The 24,725-nt window shown below is 34.5% G+C and overlaps 1 protein-coding gene across 1 annotated transcript in view; it reads left to right on the top strand.

The window, feature by feature from the left end:
* LOC149782242 (neprilysin-like) overlaps positions 1 to 24,725 on the top strand; it is an 89,362-nt gene that overhangs the window by 54,017 nt on the left and 10,620 nt on the right. Inside the window, exons 15-23 of the mRNA XM_089933628.1 lie at positions 1,529 to 1,657; positions 3,206 to 3,304; positions 7,043 to 7,120; positions 9,662 to 9,765; positions 12,996 to 13,054; positions 14,938 to 14,989; positions 15,738 to 15,805; positions 19,790 to 19,920; positions 21,244 to 21,309. Coding sequence (XP_089789754.1) covers positions 1,529 to 1,657; positions 3,206 to 3,304; positions 7,043 to 7,120; positions 9,662 to 9,765; positions 12,996 to 13,054; positions 14,938 to 14,989; positions 15,738 to 15,805; positions 19,790 to 19,920; positions 21,244 to 21,309 — 786 coding nt within the window. The remainder of the gene's footprint in view (positions 1 to 1,528; positions 1,658 to 3,205; positions 3,305 to 7,042; positions 7,121 to 9,661; positions 9,766 to 12,995; positions 13,055 to 14,937; positions 14,990 to 15,737; positions 15,806 to 19,789; positions 19,921 to 21,243; positions 21,310 to 24,725) is intronic.

A 24,725-nucleotide genomic window follows, 5' to 3' on the forward strand; every position in this document is an offset into this window, starting at 1 on the left:
CACAGCTACAAGCTAAAATATCACAGATAAAAGCTACAGTGTCACAGCCACAAGCAGTGGTATCACAGATATAAGCTACAATGTCACAGCCACAAGCTGCAGTATCACAGATATAAGCTACAGTGTCAGTCTCCAGATCTACAAACTGTATCACAGCTATAAGTAATATAACAGCTTTAGGCTACAATATCACAGCTATAAGCAATATCACATCTTTAGGCTACACTATCACACCTATAAGTAATATCACAGCTTTAGGTTAAAATATCACTGCTTTAATTAATATCACAGCTTTAGACTAAAATATAACAGCTACAAACAAAATTGCAACTATAAGCAACATCACAACTCAGATATATTCTCTTTGTGAAACTGTTTTAATTTGTTCTCCCTCAGACCAAGTGGTATTATGCTGGCTTACAATTGCTCATGACAGGTGTCATGGCCATTTTATTGGTCATAATAGGTAAAGTGATCACAAGTCCTTAATAAGGTTATTTTGCAGAATCAAACTATTATGGCAATATATGGGTCAAGATGATTGCCTTTTCAGGTGAAAGGCCCAGAAAAAGTAGCAGATGCAGATTTAGCTTTTACTTATTTATTATTGGCAGAATTTTGTTATTGTGACACTCTCCATCTGTCTGGTGGTTCATCCATCTGTCCATCCATGTTTTCATTATTCACTCAGTACTTAAACCAGTGGGCTGAAATTTGCCAGTCCCAGTAAACTGGTATTCTAATCGGGTGCAAGAGAAGTATTATATATTATCTCCCTGTTCTGTGATTGTCAACAATGCTACAAAGAAATGTAAATTCAACTAACATATGTGTATATGTCATTATAACAAGGCAACCTTTATTACAATAATGCATGTCATGAGACCACTTTTTGGAGGACCACCTGTCATGGAAGACCACTATTTTGGAAGACTACCTGTTATGAAAGAATTTTTTTTCATTCACATGTGAGCCATATTTTACGTATTGTGATGACCTTTAATGAAAACCACGTTTTGAGAGACCACCATTTACTGGCACAAGGATTGGTCTCTCAAGACAGGATTTACAGTATAAATAAAACTAAGTTTCTTGGAGTATTAAATTTTACAGGGATTTGTGATATTGAGCCATGTAACATTGTGCTGGTACCATATATACATACACATATATGTTGAGTTGAACTGTACACTACACAGCTGAAGATCCACCACTGCATATTGTTAGTTTGTTATGAGTATTCAGTAGAATAAACGATACAGACCCTGATCTGTTGATATATTATGTAATGGTAATAAAGATCTAAATAGTTTGCAGTTGGACTCGAATTATAAGCATGCATATACATTATTTTTCTTTTTACTATATTTTTTCTGCTTGTTGATTGTAGTTTTCTCTATATCATATACCATCCTGTGCCACCATATGTATTGTTATTAGTTTTTAGTATAGCTGTAAGAAATTGTGGAAGGTCCACAAACATTCAGTAGCTAGTTAAATTTAAAATTTAAAACTTTGTCTATAACAGGCTTTGTATGGGACAGACGTAACCCCAGCACGATGGGATAGCTGTGTCAACACAATCAAAGATTTCATGCCAACTGCAGTGGGAAAACTCTTTGTTGATGAGGCTTTTGATGAAGAAGCCAAGAAAAATGTAATCTTTAAATTATTAATGTAAAAAAATGAAGTAAGATATTAGTACTCTGCACCACCATAGAGACATCAGTATGATGTTTAAAGCCACTCACCAAAGAGACATCAATAGGATGTTTAAAGCCAATCACCATAGAGACATCAATATGATGTTTAAAGCCAATCAACAAAGAGACATCAATAGGATGTTTAAAGCCAATCACCATAGAGACATCAATAGGATGTTTAAAGCCAATCACCATAGAGACATCAATAGGATGTTTAAAGCCAGTCACCATAGAGACATTAATATGATGTTTAAAGCCAATCACCATAGAGACATCAATAGGATGTTTAAACCAGTCACCACAGAGACATCAATAGGATGTTTAGAGCCAATCACCATAGAGACATCAATAGGATGTTTAAAGCCAATCACCAAAGAGACATCAATAGGATATTTAAAGCCAGTCACCATAGAGACATTAATATGATGTTTAAAGACAATCACCATAGAGACATCAATAGGATGTTTAAAGCCAATCACCATAGAGACATCAATAGGATGTTTAAAGCCAATCACCATAGAGACATCAATATGATATTAAAGCCAATCACCATAGAGACATTAATAGAATGTTTAAAGCCAATCACCATAGAGACATCAATAGGATGTTTAAAGCCAGTCACCATAGAGACATTAATATGATGTTTAAAGCCAATCACCATAGAAACATCAATAGGATGTTTAAAGCCAATCACCACAGAGACATCAATAGGATGTTTAAAGCCAATCACCATAGAGACATCAATATGATATTAAAGCCAATCACCATAGAGACATTAATAGAATGTTTAAAGCCAATCACCATAGAGACATCAATAGGATGTTTAAAGCCAATCACCATAGAGACATCAATATGATATTAAAGCCAATCACCATAGAGACATCAATAGGATGTTTAAAGCCAATCACCATAGAGACATCAATAGGATGTTTAAAGCCAATCACCATAGAGACATCAATAGGATGTTTAAAGCCAATCACTGTTTAATTACATCCAGTGTGGCAACAACAATGACGTGAAAATAGCTTGAGGTTCAAGTCTACTATTGCTTACAAATTTCATGTATGTCAGTTTCTTTTGAACAATTCCAGCAATTATTATCAGCCAATCAGCAGCATTCATTGTTTTAAGTATGGCATTCAGTTTACCACAAAACATAGACTGGTTCTTTAGCTCATTACATAATTAGTTGACTGTAACCATATGCTGGAAACTGATATGTTAGAATCATTATTTTTTTTCTCAGTTTAATTAGTGTCTTACAATTTGTAACATGTAAACCAATTGTAAATTATTAAAAGTAGATATAATTTACCTACATACTGCTCATACTGTATTGCATTTGTTTCATTTAATATGAAGCAGTTTCACAAGTTTGATTTTCTCAACAATTTTTTAATTAACAGCACATGGTTAAAATTTTCATATTGCAAGTGTCATACACACATTTCAAAGTCATGCTACAAAAGACTTATTGCTTGTATTATTTATTTGTCACACAGGCTGATGAGCTTATACGAAACTTACGAGAATCATTTTCTGAGATGCTGGATGAAAATGAATGGATGGACAACAAGACAAAGATAATTGCCCAAGAAAAAGTATTCCTATATTTCTTATGTATTAAACAATTTTTCAAAACAGCCTGACAACTACAGCTAGTAAGAGATTTTATTTGCATCTGTTACAATTACAATGAATACTTTTTTCTTTGTATCTCATGTAATGAAGTTAATTCAATGAGTTGCCTGATGGTTTATTGGAAGCAAAATTTATGAAATGAGTTTTGATTGAGGTGTTATTCAATGCTGTATTTTATAGGACTTGATAGTGCTTACATGTGACAGAGCAGAAAAGTCATCTCAGGGCAAATTGGAAAATGTGCAAGATCTGGTGATGACCTTTGACCTCAAAATAGGGAATATTTTGAATGAGATAAAGAATTTTCACTTTTGAACTTTCTTATCCCATTATGGACTCAAAGCTGGGGTCATCGAGTTGTTTCATCCATTTGTATAAAACCATTAATGTGTTATTTCCAACATTATTTTGACCGAATCTGAAAAGAGGTCTGCTACCTTAAACTCATTTATGTTTGACTTTAAGTAACACACAATACATAGGTTCAATAGAAACTTTATTGTACCTATAAAAAATAATCTGTGGCATAATGGGGGCAAATCCTGCCACAGCACACTAGCCGAGCTCTGGATTGTTTCTATAGGAATTCCTCAGGAAGAGAGACTTGGGGAGTTTTTAGGGTTATGAAGAATGTCCAATACCTGTATGTGGAGCTGCAATGGGCTGATAAGAGGTATATAGGAACACTGATAACCGAAACTTGATAAGTCTGATCCTGAGGATTGCTTTGATAAAAACATCAACCAATACTCCATATATGCACTATAGGAAGCAAGTATGAAGTATATATGGACATAATAATTGAGTACATTTAAGTACTGACACAAATAGGGGTCAAAAGCAAAGTTGTGAATGTATGAAACTTGGCAATGGTCCAAACAAACAGAAAGAAGTCCTGTGACATTGGAACAGTGTCAATGTAAAGAAGGGCCCCAATTTAAGGAAATGTATGGATAAATAAAGATAATAATGATTGAGGATGCTATAACATGGAAAGCGCATGAACTAGGTTTGGAACTGCATGATAATCCTGATGAAGGTATACATAATAGATCTATGTATTAGATAACAAGTTAGGAATTCACATGTCTACAAATAGATGATACAGCTGAAATGACAGTGTAGCATAGGATGTGAAAATGAATGACTGGTATGTAGAGCTATACAACGTCTCTGAAGTGTTCCAAAATTGTACGATGGTATCACTAAATAAAGAAGTGGAATAATGCATTGATTGACACAAGCATGAACCAACGCTGTGACATCTGTCTCATTGATTGACACAAGCATGAACCAACGCTGTGACATCTGTCTCATTGATTGACACAAGCATGAACCAACGCTGTGACATCTGTCTCGTTGCAATGCTAACTCTATTGGGGTGCACCAGAATATATCTACAATATGCATTTGAGGACCATTAACCCAAGATTTGGATAAGATGGTCTGGAATTCCAGCCTTAGCTGCACTGGTAGCCACCCCCATGCAGAAGGAGTGCCTATTATAATGACGTGAATCATAACCTAACCTGGACAAAATGGCCTTAATGGTAGTGATAAAGAAAGTTCTATTTAAAGAGTGACCATTGTCCATGAGAAACAGTGGACCACAAATATGAGCTCCAGCTAATATCCAAATAAAATGGAATTTCATCGTCACATGGTATGGGCATATAGGGACATTGTATTTCTTAGCATAAATATCGATATTCAGCATATACGACAAAGCCATTGATAGAAACTGTCAGTCAAGGCAACACATTAGTTTCGTAATGTCAGGACTCTTAGATGTGCCTATTTTTTTATTATTATGACTGAAATCTCATTGTCCCAGTCAAAGAGTATTTGCTTTTGCTGCCATTCCTGACCCCACAACACTGCTGCCACCACTATGGATACAATTCATAGAAAGCTATAAAAAGTTTATGGGCCACTAAAGAATGTAGCTCCTCCTGATTATAAAGTTTGCAAACGGTGTCTCAGCATGAAAGTCTTTATCCACATTTGAGATTCTGAGAACATAGATTTCAATCATGGCATATTTGTTGTTGTAATTAATGTTTTCATCAGATGGGGTTTCTGCATGAAAAATAATTTTATTCTTGCCACTATTTTTTTTAAAAAAATCTGCTTTATGATAAGCACAGAATACATATTCATATCCTTTGAACCTGTTTCCAACAACTGAAATTCCCATTTCCAGTCATCATGGAATTTTGTGTGAATCTCCAGTTGCTTGGATTTTGGTGTTTGAGTATTGGGATATAATATGAGCTTAGCTTAGACACCTTGACAAACTTTAACCACCAAAGTGAAAGGGACCTTGTTTTATGCCAGTAAAGATCTTTAGTAATCCAAACATAATCAATTATATCCTTAATCCTGTTTGAATTACTTTTGATCACACATAGTATAGACTGTAATGCAAGAAGAACCTACCCTGTGGAGAGAATCCAAGTAATGTTAATTGCTTTGTGCTGATTGAGCTTTTTTGTGATCCAACCATAATCATTTCATTTCTTTAACTCTTTTGGAATTATGCTCGATCACAAATAAACTTCAAAACACTGAAGCCAGCCAACCCTGCCAACAGAATTGAAGAGATATTGTTTAATGCTGTTTGAAATTAGCAACTAAATGGTCTTGCCCTGCCTGAAATTAGCAACTAAATGGTCTTGTCCTGCTTGAAATTAGCAAATAAATGGTCTTGCCTTGCTTGAAATTAGCAACTAAATGGTCTTGCCCTGCTTGATGTTAGCAACTAAATGGTCTTGCCCTGCTTGAAATTAGCAACTAAATGGTCTTGCCCTGCTTGAAATTAGCAACTAAATGGTCTAGCCCTGCTTGAAATTAGCAATTAAATGGTCTTGTCCTGCTTTAAATTAGCAATTAAATGGTCTTGTCTTGCTTGAAATTAGCAATTAAATGGTCTTGCTCTGCTTGAAATTAGCAACTAATTGGTCTTGCCCTGCTAAATCCAGTTTGACAATGTGATCACATGCATCAACACTGGATATATACTACACTGAAAGCAAAGTGTGAAAAGAATGGAAAAAATTTCATTAATAATTTGGCCTATGCATGAGATTTCAGTGAATTATGGGAGGGATAGGAGTCACCTCTCAATGCAGGGGGAAAAACCTCACAGGCAGAAGATTCAAATGTAAGACCAAGTACTGTTGAGTTGCACTTGCTGGGTTCTGTCACTAAATATTTTATTGGCTGATACAGCTTCTATGATGTATATAATTCATTGTATTGAACTCTTGTGACATCAGACTTTCTTGTGTTGGTGCTAAATTGACATTTTCAGTATTTATGTAACATTTAAAAGTTTAAATTTTAGAAAAGGTTAATTAGTAGCCTAATTCACTGTAGGCGTCTGTTTAAGTGGAAATTTTATGAACCAGTAAACATCAAATATTGAACTTTTCTTCATGTCAGAGGATGCAATTTTACTGATTCATTGATCAGACTTACAATTCACTGAAACAAAGGGGTCGGCCGTTGTATAAAATTGTTTCATCTCTTTCAAACAATCCATCAAATATCATATATACATTAAAGAGGAGTCGAGAACCAGTTAATTAGGCATGCTTAATTTATAGCCTTACATTTTGATTGGTATTTGATGATGACAAAATCATTATCATATTGTTATTATTATTTTTATTACTATAATTACTATTATCTTGCAGCTAGCTGTTATCTACCCCAAGATAGGTTATCCAGCCGATGTAAAGAACAATACAGCAATAGATGAAATCTATAAGGATGTAAGTCATGCTAACAGTGGCTATTTTTGATTTTTAATGTAGCTTTAAAACAAAATTCAGTCATAATGCTCTGATGTCTGTAGTTTGTCAGTTTATAGTGATGTATAGGACTGGGGCATCATGCCGCAGACGTATAGCATGATGTCCCACCCAGTTGCATTATCCTGATAACTGGCCGACCAGTCTTAACACTAACCTCTTAATAGTGAATGCCTAGCGAGGCAGCTGTTAGTACCATTTTTATAAGTCTGCATCCAAGGCAGACACTAAGTCACCAGAGCGGTAAATGCTAGCAGTGAAATGAAGAATAGTTTAGACAGGCAGTGTCAAAATTTGACTACAATGAGCTTTTTCCTTCACGATTCTATTCAAAATAGAAATTTTATTTTCTCTTCCATTTACCAATTAGTAATAAAAGTACTGGCTTTATCTATCCACTGACATATCTATCTACACATCTATATATCCATTAATGTGTGTGTGTGTATTTCCATCAATCAATCCATCCATCTATCAATTCAGAAAGTATAATTTTTCACTAGTGCAGAAGCCATGTTTATTTTGTCATATTTTTGTTCATGTGAACACATTTTAGACTTCAAGCTATGAGAAACTTGCAGGACTACAAGGTTACTTCTTTTACTTGAAATTCAAAAGGTTTTTAAATTTGTTTGTGACCGCTCCAGTCGCCTAGTAGTTACAGCTTCAACCTTGGATGCTGGAGGTCACGGATTCAAATCCGGGTCGAGCCATACCAAAGACTTATAATAATGGTACAAACAGCTGCCTCACAGGGTGCTCAGCATTTAGAGGTTAGTGTTAAGACTGGTTGGCCTGGGTCAGGATAATGTGACTAGGTGGGATATCATGCTACATGTCTGCGGCATGACGCCCTAGTAATAGACATCACTATAAACTGCCATGCTGCAAACATCATAGCAATGTGACTGAAAATTGTTAAAGCTACATTAAAAATCTAAATCACATCATATCACCTATATTTGTTTGGTATCACCTCCCCCCATGTGTTTTTTTTTATTTTGAAAAAAACAACAAAAAACAGAATTGCGATCAAAACAACTAAAGAGTAGTCTTTGGATGAGGTTCCTTTTTCTTTTTAATAGGGACGTTCGTGTTTAGGTTCCCATTGATGGTTTCCAATCTTTCTGTCCCCAGGCCTAAAATCAGAATTGTACACTCCTCCAGAGGCATTGCACCGTATGGCTAGTTTCCTGACCTATTTTGATGAGTGATATGTGTGGATTGATATATTTTTGTCTTTTTCATGCGTTAAAACATTTTTGATGTATTTGTTGTTGCTGTTATTGTTGTTGTAGGGTTTAATGCCATTTGTCAGCACACAATAGGCTATACATGGCGGCCAGTATTAATAGTGGAGGAAGAACCCAGGAAAACCTCGGAAAGAACCACCGACCCAAGAGAAGCCACTGGCAAGCTTTCTCACATATCCACATTGGCCAAATCCGATACTCGAACCCACACAGACAGAGGTGAGATGACAGTGATCCATAACGGAGAGCGCTTTAGACCACTCGGCCATTCGGGGCCTCCTTTGATGTATTTGTAACATACTTGCTATTATTTCTTCATATGTGTAATTACTAGGACTTCCAATACAAAATGTCATGTTATCTGCATATTTAAGAAAATTTGTGCAAGAAGCACAGAAGGAGTGTTAGGGAAAGTATTTGTGTGGAAAAATTTGACATATTTCATTTTGTTTATTTGTGTATATTTTCTTTTACCTATGTTTGTCTTCAATATACATCTATTAACCTATTTTTATCTTTACAGTTGTTATTATTGTTATTATTATTATCAACAAAATTCTTAATATGTAAGCTTATGTTTTACCTGGAAATTTCTATTTTCAACAGGGTATTGTTGCATGTATTCATTCAGTTCATTTATACATTTGACTGGAGACTTTCCCCAAACATTTACATGGTCTGTACATGTTATGAAAGGGTAGTTATTAAATTTTACATTGAGTAATCTTCATCTGAAACTTTTCCTTGTGATGATAGTTTGACATTTTGACTTGACAATTTATTTCCTATTACAAGTCATACTATGGATTTTCTTTGACATATGCAAAGTAGGCAGAATTTCAGAATTCTCCATGGTTACTATACTTCAAAGAGTACCTACACCTTAGAGTGGAACCCATGCAACCCATGCTCATTCCATTAAATAAAACAAACTCTCATTCATCACTTTCTTCCAATAAAAACAAAACCCATTGATCTTTGAATTTCAGGACTTGTTACCTGCTAAATAAAAACCTAGTTTGTAATTTCTCATAATGATTACATTTAAATTTTAACCAGCTGCCCCTTACCCTTTTCCAAAGTTGTCTTTCAGATGTTGGGCAGTCATTAAAGATATATATATATATATATATATATATATATATATATATATATATATATATATATATATATATATATATTACACAAAAATTTGGTGAAAAAATTGATGGCAAATAAATGCTAGTAAGGTTCTTTTTTCTTTGTGTAGCTGCTAGTATTTGAGGGCAAAGCTATGGAGAGTTATATCAACTATCTCAAGCGAGGTGTTGTTCATAACCTAAAGGAACTGCGACTGAAAACAGACAAAACCAGGTATGTGATTTTTGCTATTATTTTCCTTTAATTCAGAAGGTAACCTACTCTTTTTATTTATTGATTTATAAACTGTACATGTACAGTTTAGAACTCACCGCATGTCAATAATATCATTTTATGTAAATACATGCTGATGCATGATATATCTTTTATATAACAAGTGGAATAACGTGCTACTGTGTAAAGAAATAATACTGAATCATATCTCTTTCTTACATTTTTAAACTTGATATGTAACAAGAAATATGTCTTTGTTATCTGATTGATGTAAAAACACGTAACCATTTTCGGACACTATAGAGGATAACAGCCCTGGATTGAAATTCTAAAAAATTTCAGGATGGAGATTTTAAATTTAATAACATCTTCGAGGTAACAGACTTAAGATTAAATGGCTATTAAATTTTGATCTCTGGTTACTTTGTATCTATCACATATTCATCCAGTTTTTTTTAAAGCTTTTACTTGAGTGGAACTAATTGATTTACAGCATTATTAGTTTAAATAAAATAATAATATAATGGTTGTAATTTGTCTTTTGGCTGATGTTCAGTATAATATACTGGCTGTAATTTGTCTTTTTGCTGATGGTCAATATAATATAATACCTGTAATTTGTCTTCTATCTGATGGTCAGTATAATATAATGGTTGTAATTGGTCTTCTGGCTGATGGTCAGTATAATATAATGGCTGTAATTTGTCTTCTGGCTGAAGGTCAGTATAATATAATGGCTGCAATTTGTCTTCTGGCTGATGACTGTAAAATATAATGGGTGTAGCAAGTCTTCTGGCTGATTGTCAGTATAATAGAATGGCTGTAATTTGTCTTCTGGCTAATGGTCAGTATAATATAATGGCTGTCATTTGTCTTCTGGCTGATGACCATACAGTAATAATATAAAGGATGCAATTTGTCTTCTGGCTGATGGTCAGTATAATATAATACCTGTAATTTGTCTTCTAGCTGATGGTCAGTATAATATAATGGCTGTAATTTGTCTTCTGGCTGATGGTCAGTATAATATAATGGCTGTCATTTGTCTTCTGGCTGATGGTCAGTATAATATAAAGACTGTAATTTGTCTTCTGGCTGATGGTCAGTATAATATAATGGCTGTAATTTTTCTTCTGGCTGATGGTCAGTATACTATAATGGCTGTAATTTGTATTCTGGCTGATGGTCAGTAAAATATAATGGCTGCAATTTGTCTTCTTACTGATGGTCAGTATAAAATAATGGCTGTATTTTGTCTTCTGGCTGATGGTCAGTATAATATAATGGCTGTAATTTGTCTTCTGGCTGATGGTCAGTAGAATATAATGGCTGCAATTTGTCTTCTTACTGATGGTCAGTATAAAATAATGGCTGTATTTTGTCTTCTGGCTGATGGTCAGTATAATATAATGGCTGCAATTTGTCTTCTGGCTGATGGTCAGTAGAATATAATGGCTGTAATTTGTCTTCTGGCTGATGACTGTAAAATATAATGGGTGTAGCATGTCTTCTGGCTGATTGTCAGTATAACAGAATGGCTGTAATTTGTCTTCTGGCTAATGGTCAGTATAATATAATGGCTGTCATTCGTCTTCTGGCTGATGACCATACAGTAATAATATAAAGGATGCAATTTGTCTTCTGGCTGATGGTCAGTATAATATAATACCTGTAATTTGTCTTCTAGCTGATGGTCAGTATAATATAATGGCTGTAATTTGTCTTCTGGCTGATGGTCAGTATAATATAATGGCTGTCATTTGTCTTCTGGCTGATGGTCAGTATAATATAAAGACTGTAATTTGTCTTCTGGCTGATGGTCAGTATAATATAATGGCTGTAATTTGTCTTCTGGCTGATGGTCAGTATAATATAATGGCTGTAATTTGTCTTCTGGCTGATGACTGTAAAATATAATGGGTGTAGCATGTCTTCTGGCTGATTGTCAGTATAATAGAATGGCTGTAATTTGTCTTCTGGCTAATGGTCAGTATAATATAATGGCTGTCATTTGTCTTCTGGCTGATGACGATACAGTAATAATATAAAGGATGCAATTTGTCTTCTGGTTGATGGTCAGTATAATATAATACCTGTAATTTGTCTTCTAGCTGATGGTCAGTATAATATAATGGCTGTAATTTGTCTTCTGGCTGATGGTCAGTATAATATAATGGCTGTCATTTGTCTTCTTGCTGATGGTCAGTATAATATAAAGACTGTAATTTGTCTTCTGGCTGATGGTCAGTATAATATAATGGCTGTAATTTTTCTTCTGGCTGATGGTCAGTATACTATAATGGCTGTAATTTGTATTCTGGCTGATGGTCAGTAAAATATAATGGCTGCAATTTGTCTTCTTACTGATGGTCAGTATAAAATAATGGCTGTATTTTGTCTTCTGGCTGATGGTCAGTATAATATAATGGCTGTAATTTGTCTTCTGGCTGATGGTCAGTAGAATATAATGGCTGTAATTTGTCTTCTGGCTGATGACTGTAAAATATAATGGGTGTAGCATGTCTTCTGGCTGATTGTCAGTATAACAGAATGGCTGTAATTTGTCTTCTGGCTAATGGTCAGTATAATATAATGGCTGTAATTTGTCTTCTGGCTGATGACCATACAGTAATAATATAAAGGATGCAATTTGTCTTCTGGCTGATGGTCAGTATAATATAATACCTGTAATTTGTCTTCTAGCTGATGGTCAGTATAATATAATGGCTGTAATTTGTCTTCTGGCTGATGGTCAGTATAATATAATGGCTGTCATTTGTCTTCTGGCTGATGGTCAGTATAATATAAAGACTGTAATTTGTCTTCTGGCTGATGGTCAGTATAATATAATGGCTGTAATTTGTCTTCTGGCTGATGGTCAGTATACTATAATGGCTGTAATTTGTCTTCTGGCTGATGGCCAGTATAATATAATGGCTGTAATTTGTCTTCTGGTTGATGGTCAGTATAATATAATAGCTGTAATTTGTCTTCTGGCTGATGACTGTAAAATATAATGGGTGTAGCATGTCTTCTGGCTGATTGTCAGTATAATAGAATGGCTGTAATTTGTCTTCTGGCTAATGGTCAGGATAATATAATGGCTGTCATTTGTCTTCTGGCTGATGACCATACAGTAATAATATAAAGGATGCAATTTGTCTTCTGGATGATGGTCATAATGATTGTGAATAATATTAGCTTAGACCTTAGTATGATGTATTTTTCAGATGGTCCGATTCTGCTGCAACAGTGAATGCATTTTACAGCCCAGGAGAAAATCAAATAAGTAAGTGATATTAATCAAAGCAAAATATAATTGATATCCTTCCATTTTTTCCTTGTACATCTTGTGAAAAATTGATTCAGCTCGAATTTATTTTATATAGAGGTATAGAACAAATAGCTTTTTATGTGCATATTTCTGTGTGTCTGTGTGTATGCACACACACAAACTACACACACAGTATTTATACTCATATTCACATCACATGACCCTAGTTAGCCAATCAATGTTTGTCCTTCTCAGGGTTAGCCATGGCGGTAACCGAGTCAAACTGCATGGAAAAATCCCTCTGCACGCATAATTTAGACAGAATTAAGTTGTCCTCTCAATGTCCGTGACATTCGTTTTTACTTTTAATCTTATTTATATATTCATACTATGATTAAATAGAACTGAACGAAACAGACAAGTGAATTTTGTCGCAAATCAGCGAGAGTACAACGTACTGCTGATGCAATGAGTTGTAATACAGTTAGAAATAGTCCCTATCAAATGCATACTATTTCACACATTAAAGTAAAATTACAAGTTCTTGATTCCATCACTATTCTGCATCTCCGCTGTTTCGGCAATAAAACTCCACTGAATGATTGTAGTCTCTAATTTATGGATTAACATCATATTTCTGGTTTTGATATTCCAAAATCTTGGAAGGTAAGATGACATTAATTCATTTCCTAAGATATTCACGTGAAATTCCAGTACGACACATGCATGGTCCACCATGAAAATGAATATAGCACAATAACTGCTAACATGTAAACTTCTTTCCACTTAATGTTGATATCCTAGGGCTTATAGAACTGTTGATGTCTTTAAATGAATTCCTTGACAAATTCATTAATACTCATGACAACAGCGTGACATTACGAGGACCAGAGCATGGTTTTATACTCACATTTAGTATAAAACACAGAATACACGTTTATAAGAGATGTAAATTGCGATTTAAACAATGGTGGGGGTGGGTGGCATACGTTCAGGAATGGAAGAAGTAATTCAGGCATGGTAGATGCTTTCAGTGACATAAAAATGACATGATCAAATATGCCAAAGTCTTGTAGCTCAAACATCATCTCACATCTCAACGCTGAACAATAATCTTCACACATTAATTGGACAACGTTTATGTATACAAAACTCCATTCGCAATACCATTCAGGTATAACAACATAGTGAACTGCCTAATGATTTTCTGACTTTTGTTTCATGTTTTTACATTATCATTATTAGTATTAGTATTGGAAGAGGAATGTAGTTTTTAATAGTGCCTAATATTTTGGTTTGTTGAGTTAGGCATTACAAGATTCATATGTTAAAATAATTTGTATATTTGTGCATTATGTACTCCTTTCTTTTCCCCATTAACTTTACATTTGTCAGAATCATGCAGTATTTTACAATACTGAACCCCTTGATACTGCATGCACATACACAACATATGTGCCTAAAAATGTAGTGCATTTAGAACTGCAATGTTGATATGTCTATTGTTCCACTGTAAACAAGTTTTGTGAAACCAGTTTTAATTATGAAATAATTTTGATACATTGGTGAAATAGCTCATACAGAACTAGCTATAGTGTTTTACATATTTATTTACCCAGATCACTGATGTTAAGTAAACTTTTGTGTATCCTGTATGTCTTGACCTAGAATTTCACAGTATATTCTGTTAACCAAAAGATCTAACCACAACATCAAAGTGCCATCCCCTCCCCTTTCTTATCATGAGGCAACCCCGTATGTGATGCATAGGTTGCCTTATAAAAGGGTGGCCTCTCAAGAGAGGGATGAAATTATAACAATTTACTATTAATAAGAGAGGTCTCTCAAAGGTGTATGACTGTATTAATTATGGTATTATCACCTCTTTTTGTATCTAGCTTTCCCTGCTGGAATTCTGCAGCCACCATTTTATGCACAAAGTCAACCAAAGTAAGTACTTGCTTTTTCTTTCTATTTTTCTTTCATATCTGTCTATTTTATGTATATGCTGGAATTTCTTCACAACTATCTATGATAGTTAACTTGCATATTTACAATTTCAGAATATACTACTGCTTAAAGAATCACTAGTCTTGAACAGAGTTTTAAAGGTCTCTGTTACTGAATCATTACAGAAATAAAAAGAACACCTGGTTTATGAGGAGGAAATTTTCTTCTCAAAAGTGGCTACTTAAAAATGTCTTTACTTTCAAGAGTCTGGGTGGCTGAGTGGTCTAAAGCAATCGCCTTTACCGATCACTGCCATCCAACCTTTGTCCCCATGGGTTTGAGTCTCGAGCTCAACCTATTTGGGTATGTGAAACACTTTCTGAGGGTCAGTGGTTCTTCTTGAGAATTCCCTGAGTTCTTCCTCCACCAGTTATAGTGGCTGCCATGTATAGCCCAACACGCAATAGTGGTGTTAAGCACTCAGCAAAAACAATTTTTCTTTCTTCACACCTTTGGGCAGCATCTCTATAGCTCTGCCAGCATGTCTGGAGAACTGCAGGCCATGTTGTTTCTGAGGTGAGCAGTAAGCTTTGTATCTGAAAGGCAATCTGCCTGTTCAGATGAAATAAAAGTCCAGATAAAATGCAAGCAGTAACAAATTAGATGCTAGTGTATCCCTTACTGTAAATGAGACAATGAAACATGTCTGATCTACATTATTGCTAATTTCTTTTGTTTTTTGTTCCAGCTCTCTTAACTATGGAGGTATTGGCTATGTCATTGGTCATGAAATGACACATGGATTTGACGACACTGGTATGTAGCATCAGTGGTAGTCCTGATATTTTGGAATTATTGTTGTTCTGCTGTACATATAAAAGCATATACATATGTAAAGCAATTTACCCATTTTGTCGTCTGGGTCCTAGCCATTAACTTGGAGTGGTAGGGGGTTAGCTTTGTACTTACAAGTACATTGGCAGTATAAACTTGATATTGTTTTTGCTTTCATTCCAGGTTAATTTGCATACAATGTATGTATTTTGCATGGTTCCAAAATATCAGAAGAGGCATGATATTTGTGTGTGCGTGTGTGTTTGTGTGTTTCTGTGTGTGTTCCCCATGCCATTATTACTTCTTAATGACCAGTGCAGTTCAGTGGTTGACTATACATAAGAATTCAATAAGTGGGCTGCATGCATTTCAAAGGAGGCCTCTGCAGCTATAGTAGCTAATCAAGATAAGTACTGAGGAATGAATTATGCTTCTGACAGTGGTCATACTGTACTCCAATATTGCTTAAAGCCTGAGACTTTACCCAGTAAAATCGGACTGCTACATTGGGTTGGACAATGATAATAATGTCTGAAACAGATTTTATGAATATCTGAATAATAATTTTTAAAAAAACAGAAAAAGAAAAATATACTTTACTCATTATCAAATCATTATAATGCCTGTTTTGATACAATAGGAAAAAATGTTTTTATCTGTGTTTTATGTATGATGCCCCGTTACACGGGCCAACATGATGCCCTGTTACAGAGGCCAACATGAAACAGTGTTACAGGGACCAATATGATGCCCTGTTACATGGGCCAACATGATACCCTGTTACAGGGGTCAACATCATGGCCTGTTACAGGGGACAAGATTATGCCCTGTTACATGGGCCAACATGATGACCTGTTACTGGGGCCATCATTATGCCCTGTTACAGGGGAGAACATTATGCCCTGTTATATGGATAAAAATTTCACTGTAAAGATCACTTTCAAGTAAAAAATTTTTTTACATGATTAATATGCTAGAGCCTGCAAAAATCTTCATATAGGCATGATATGTGTAATTATTAATTGCATATTGGTTTTGGTGTTGTGCTTGTACAGCATTGTCCTTTGTGACTCAGCCTTTCTTGTGACAAACCTCAATATTAAATGACATATTTAATTAAGATTATCCTGCATGCCAAGAAAAAGGCAATATATATGAGTTGTGGTTAGATTTCGCCAATGCATATGGTAGCATTCCATAAAAGGTGGTGAACCAGACTCCAGAGAAATATGAAATACTAGAGAAGTTCAGATACATGCTTCAACACTATCTCAATAATTTAAAAGTGTGCTTCACCATGTTGGGCTACACAACAGCATAGCCAAGATTAGCAATTGGCATCATAACTGGATTTACCATTTTAATAGTAATATTTTCAGCTTCAATGAATCTGCTTGTGATGTCAGCAGAGAAGATGAGCTGAGGACCAATTGCATCATTGGAAATCAACTGCCTCCTATGAGGGCTTTCATGGATGATATGATAATTACATCCATGTCAGTACCAGAAGGTAGATGGATGTTAGAAGATCTTGGAGACCTGATTAGGTGATACTCAAGTCATCTGAGTCAAGAAGTCTGGTCCTGGAGAAAGATACAGGTTCAGAATAGGAGAGAAAGAGACATGAACACTGAGTGAGTAAACAGTTAAGAGCCTTGGCAAGTGGTTTAAGGGCTCCATGAATAACAATGAGAGTGTAGCAGACATGAAGTGACAAGCCAAAGACTGGATGGAAGCCATAGAAAGGAGTGGACTCCATGGGAAGTACTAGGTCTTGTGTTACCAGCATGGTATTCTGCCAAGAATATTCTGGCTACTTCTTGTATATCAAGTCCCCTTGATGGCCAAAGAAGTAGTCAAGAGAATGTTCAGTACACAACTGCAATGATGGATGGGTGTGCCAAAGAACTTCAGAAGTACCAGCTTGTACAGTACTGGCAGCTAGCTTCAGTTACCATTGTCCTCAGTGAGAGGAGTTCAAGGTGGCTAAGACCAGGCAAGATGATGATGTTGAAAGACAGCACAGATGAGAAGGTGAGAGAAGCAGCAGTGGAGGTACCAAAAGGTAGGAAGTGGATTGCTGTAAAAGTAGTTGAGGAGGCAGAATCCAGACTGAGACACAACGATATAGTAGGTGCATTAGTAATGGGAAGGATGGTGCTAAGATGTCTGAAAAGACCTACATGGCAACCAGCAGGGGTCTAAGAGAAGTGTGCCATGGTCCAGAAAGGAGTATGCCATGTTAAAGAGGAAGGCAGACAAGTCAAATCTGTCAGCATGAGGAAGCAGGGCAATTGACTATGCTGGGAAAGTGCTAGGTCGAGAAAACTATCTGTGAGTGACATCTGGAGAATTGATACCCAGAAAATCAGCTTCCTCTTATGCTTATTGCATGATGATCTCCCCACACCTAAAGACATGGGGACTAACAGATGATCCAAACTGTAATCTATGTGGGAGACTTACAAATTCTTACTGTTATCCTGCAATGTAGCTCTAACAGACGGTCATTATCATTGGCACCATGAACAAGCGCTTGCTGAGACTGTGGCCAGTTTGGATATAGCCAGGAGAAAGAAACAGCAAGTGAAAAGTGGTCCAGACTTCATCAGCTTTGTGAAAGGAGTTGATACACAAAAACAAAAGAGTGAAACAAGATGCATTTTGACAACAGTGCAGGATTGGGAAATTCAGGCAGATGTAAAAGGACAGCTGAAATTCCCAAGAGACATCTGTGACACCAACTTCAGACCTGATATTTTACTGTGGTCAGGAGGTACCAAACAGGTGATTTTGTTGAAAGTGACAGTCCCACATTTGAATGGAGGAGGTCCAAGAGAGGAAATTGGTTAAGTATCAGACACTCATCCATGATGCCAGCAGAATGGATGAAAGGCCTGGAAACTTCTGGTTGAAATAGGATGCTGTGGCTTTGCATCACAGACCTTTCAGCATGCCAGGGGATTACATGAGCTAGCCACAGGAAGTTAGTCACCAAGGTTTGCCAACAGGCCAAGGAAGCCTCAGTTGCAAACAGGCATAGGAAGCCAATTGGATTTGGCTGGAATGGAAAAGCTAATTGGTTCTGGGTTAAGTGTGGTCCCCTGGAGAGTGTTGTGGATCAATGACATATGACCCTTGGAAAGGGGATCCCCACCCAGTGATGGAACCAACTGCAGTACAAAACTGTAACCACACACACACACACATATATATATATATATATATATATATATATATATATATATATATATATATATATATATATATATGTATGTATGTATGTATGTATGTATGTATGTATGTATGTATGTGTGTGTGTTGTGTACATGGAGCTGCTAAAATATTTTGTTAGTCTGTATGTCTGGAGGGAGCCTCAAGGGAAACTAGGTTTTATCCAATTTTGAAACCCTCTTTAAATAAATTATTATTATTATTATTGTTTTTGCTATTGTCATTATTATTATTATTATTATTAGTAGTAGTAGTAGTAGTAGTAGTAATAGTAGTAGTAATTTTAGCTTCAAGAAACCACTTTTTAATGAGATCATTGTGCAAAGTTATGATTTTGTGATTAAAAAAAAGATGACATGCAAAATATCAATCTGTAGTGTTTTCCTGCATTCACATTTATTTAATGGAAACTTAGTCATTTGGATTGTTTTAACTGAATCAGATATTCTGCATTTCTGGAAGAAATATAGGAATGTTTGCAACATTATCAGAATGATTGTATGTAATTTGTCGTCTCTTTTCAATTCTTTCATACATACCATCAGTGCCATATAAAAATACATTTCTCACACCATAAGCTGTTGCTGGATGAACAGTTCATTCTTTTATATAATTGTTATTTAAGAATTTAATTTTCCAATAATGAGCCTATCCCCTTTTTACAAGAAATATACCAAGATAGACCCCATGGGTTTACCATAGGAAAATATTGCAAAATTGATGTCTTTACAGGGCGGATGTATGACAAAGTTGGCAACTTGCACCAGTGGTGGACTGAAGACATAGTGACAAAATTCAAGGAACATGCCCAGTGTATTGTGGACCAGTACACCAACTTCACTGCTGCAGATGTTAAAATGCATGTGAGCTTCGATACTAATTATACCTTCTGAGTCCATTTTGTTTTGTCCCCTGCAGGTTTAAGGATATAGAATAAGTCCAATGTACTCTTTTGTATGCCATAAGAGACGACTATATTGGAGGTAGGAGCTCTGAAGGATTGGTGGTTAGCATGTAGTTTTCATGTGCTGCAAATTTGTGTTACAGTGTTTCAAAACTTGGAACAAGTTAAAATGACTGGTCATATGCTGTTGATAACCTGCAGGTAGATGATATTTGGATATCATTTACAGTTCAAATATCTGATGAAAAAATGAAGAGAAAAATTGCTCACACTCTTAGATGTGAAGAAAGGAATTTATATACCACTAACTTTAAGCTTTTTTAATTTATGGATTTTTGGATTTTAAGTGGAATTTTTTGGATTTTAGTGTGGAAGACACCACCCTTGGTTGGCAACCACATATCCTTTCCTTGGACTTTATCAAAATGGGATTCAGACCTTGGAGATGCAAAGGAGGCATGTTACTACATAATAAAGCCATCCATCAGTACAGTGTCCTCATTATAAAATGCCTCACTATAAAGCAGTCCCTTTTATAATGCAGTGTGGTCTGTTTTATGATTTAATAATGATATGGAAAAAATACTTCAAAATAACTTTGCTTCATCTATAAGGTTCTATTACTAACCATGAAGAGTTTTTATTGAGGGAATACTGTACAATTATAAATTATTACTTTTATCTAGGTAATATGATACAATGATAAATTATTACTTTTATCTAGTTAATATAGATACAATGATAAATCATTATTTTCATCAAGGTAATATGATACAAAGATAAATCATTACTTTTATCAAGGTAATATGATACAATGATAAATCATTACTTTCATCAATATGATACAATGATAAATCATTATTTTCATCAAGGTAATATGATACAATGATAAATCAGTACTTTTATCAAGGTTATATGATACAAGGATAAATCATTACTGTTGTCAAGTTAATATGATGCAGTGATAAATCATTACATGTACTTTTATAAAAGTAATATCATTCAATGATAAATTATGACTTTTATCAAAGTTATATGATACAATGATACATCACTTTTGTAAAGGTAATGATGCAATGATAAATCGTTACTTTTAGAACAGTTATATGATACAAATGCAAAGATCTAATAAGTGATGTGGAAAAGTAGTTTTAAACTTGTTTCAAAATTTACTGGCACTAAAGTTGAAAGATGTTTATAAACCCATACTAAAATGCTGACTTGTCAGATAATAAAGGAATAATAAATGTACAAATTCAGATTACTTGGTCTGTTTCTTCAGTTGAATGGCATCAATACACAAGGTGAGAATATTGCTGACAATGGTGGAGTAAGGGAAGCTTTTAGAGTAAGTACATTGTTTGTATGTATCATTTACTACTGCATATATATATATATATATATATATATATATATATATATATATATATATATATATATATGAAACACTACCTATTATGGGAAGAACAACTTAAACTATTTTTTTTCCTCAGGCAGAGTGTGTATTTTACCAAATGAATGACATTGAAACATCTGCAGAAACAGTTTGTACAGGGGAGCTATGTCTGTAACAATAGGAAAATATAGCACCCAACAAAAGTGTAAAGAATCCATATCATTTTAAAAAATATTTTGCTTGTTTTGTCTTTTCATCTATCCATCCATCATTATAATACCTCCTAAAATTGTTTAAAAAGAACTTTATTTTTTTCGTATAAGGTCATTGCCCCAAAGTATTTTCAACAACAATAAAAGAATGTTTCAAATTCTATAAGACTTCATAATTCCTATAATACTGATTATTTTAGAGAACATTCATAAAATGTGCATGAATAGTTAGATGGAGACATAAGCAATTGACATTCAACAAAATTTTATTTAGGTTTGGTTTTAATTTACAATTTGCATAATAAAATAGAGTTGGAGCTATTTTAGTGACTGGAATCAATTAAATAACTTTAAACATACATACATACATACATGCATGCATTATGTAACTATTAAAAACCAGTTTCTCTGTTGAAAACACAAAACAACTCACCCACTAAAAAATTCTTTATTTCTGTTTCAAGATTCAGTGCATTCTTCTGTAAAATTACAGGCAGCTATAAATTATATATTAATAATGGCCAGCAAATGCACACTTAGAATATTATTATACATTCTTAAGATTTGTTAAGTTTGGCAAGACTATGTGCATATGTTCTGAATGCACACACATACAATTCGTGCTTATGCACTGGAAGCATATGTATCACATAACAGAGAAGTAATGACCAAACTAACGATATATACAGACAATAATATCACAGAACAGAGCAGTAATGACCAAACTAATGGTATATACAGACAATAATATCACAGAACAGAGCAGTAATGACCAAACTAAAAGTACATATAGACAATAATATCACAGAACATAGCAGTAATGACCAAACTAAAAGTGCATATAGACAATATCACAGAACATAGCAGTAATGACCAAACTAATGGTATATACAGATAATAATATCACAGAACATAGCAGTAATGACCAAACTAATGGTATATACAGACAATAATATTGCAGAACATAGCAGTAATGACCAAACTAATGGTATATACGGACAATAATATCACAGAACAGAGCAGTAATGACCAAACTAATGTAATATAGACAATAATATCACAGAACATAGTAGTAATGACCAAACTAAAAGTGCATCTAGACAATATCACAGAACATAGCAGTAATGACCAAACTAACGGTATATACAGACAATAATATCACAGAACATAGCAGTAATGACCAAACTAATGGTATATACAGATAATAATATCACAGAACATAGCAGTAATGACCAAACTAATGGTATATACAGCCAATAATATAACAGAACATAGCAGTAATGACCAAACTAATGGTATATAGACAATAATATCACAGAACATAGTAGTAATGACCAAACTAACGGTATATACAGACAATAATATCACAGAACATAGCAGTAATGACCAAACTAACGGTATATACAGACAATAATATCACAGAACATAGCAGTAATGACCAAACTAATGGTATATACGGACAATAATATCACAGAACATAGCAGTAATGACCAAACTAATGGTATATAGACAATAATATCACAGAACATAGTAGTAATGACCAAACTAAAAGTGCATCTAGACAATATCACAGAACATAGCAGTAATGACCAAACTAACGGTATATACAGACAATAATATCACAGAACATAGCAGCAATGACCAAACTAATGGTATATACAGATAATAATATCACAGAACATAGCAGTAATGACCAAACTAATGGTATATACAAAAAATAGCATCAAGATTGAACTAACCAAATCAAACTACAAACTGCACTTAGCCCTACCTGCCATTATATTATGTACTGGCAGATCTGGGTTAGTGTAGTTTGTTCATTGTAATCGGTAGAACAAATCATATAGACATTGAACTGCCAGTGCATTATGCAATGGTAGATCAAGGTCTATTTTGTTTCTGTTGTTGGACATGACTTAAGACAAGTCCAACAACAAAAACAAAATAGACCTTGTATACAAGTAAGGGATCCATTTAAAACTAAATGGAAGTAACATAAGCTAATTTATGACAAAAGCAAATATTATACTAGAATCAAAAATGCTAAACATGCAGCAGACAATGTTTGCATATAGATCATTTACATTATATACTTCCAAAACATCTGGACATCCATGAACAGGATAAATTTTTTATTTAGAAAAAAGCTTTATATATGAAACTGTCATTGGATCCTTGGTTTTTCTATATATCCCTGGAGATGAAGTCCCTGTTTCATAACTTTGAAACTGTAGAGCTCCCCACCCTACAACCATACATACACTTTCTGGACTTGAAAAAACGAATTTAGATGTACAACTGACATTGGTCCTCAGGTCCATTCTTATATCCCCAGGGACTTAGCCCCCTGAGTCATAATTTGGAAACTGTTGAGATCTCTGCTCTATAACAATATGCACACTTGGGCAATAAAAGACAAATTCAGCAATGTAGCTAACATTTGCCCCTATGCGGTGTGCTTAGACCCAAGTGACTAGGCCTCTAAGTCAGCTCTTGGAAATGAATGATATCCCCACTATAACCATGAAAAGGCACTCTGAGATATGCAATCAGTGTTGGCCCCAGGGTCTACATTTGCCAGTCCCCAACCATCTTATAACCATATATATATATATATATATATATATATATATAATAATAATAATATATATATATATATATATATATATATTAATAATAATAATAAACAACACCAACACATAGACGGTATATATATATATATATATATATATATATATATATATATATATATATATATACACATATATACATGCACACAAACACACACACACAATGGCCCCTGAGCCAGTGCTTGGAACTAATGATATCCCCATTATAACCATATAAATACACTTACTAGGCATGAAAAGACACTCTGAGATATGCAATCAGTGTAGGCAGGCAGGTAGAGGGGACTTTATGCTCTTGACCTATACTTACCCTTACGGACTTGTCATAAAGTCTCATACTTTGGTAGCAAGGTCAAATCCAGTTGTCACTGGATACATGTTCTACAAACACAGACTTTACTCTACATTGCACAAATACATTTATTTTGGACATCCTTTACAATTTATGAAATATACACACTTTGTGTCATCCTACCAATTTGCACAAGAAATTTGGCCCAAGATGTTTAATATTTAGTTAGATATT

Source organism: Sinohyriopsis cumingii, chromosome 15, assembly GCF_028554795.1.
Source record: "Sinohyriopsis cumingii isolate HCF-2022 chromosome 15, ASM2855479v2, whole genome shotgun sequence".
NCBI classification, from domain to species: Eukaryota; Metazoa; Mollusca; class Bivalvia; order Unionida; family Unionidae; genus Sinohyriopsis; species Sinohyriopsis cumingii.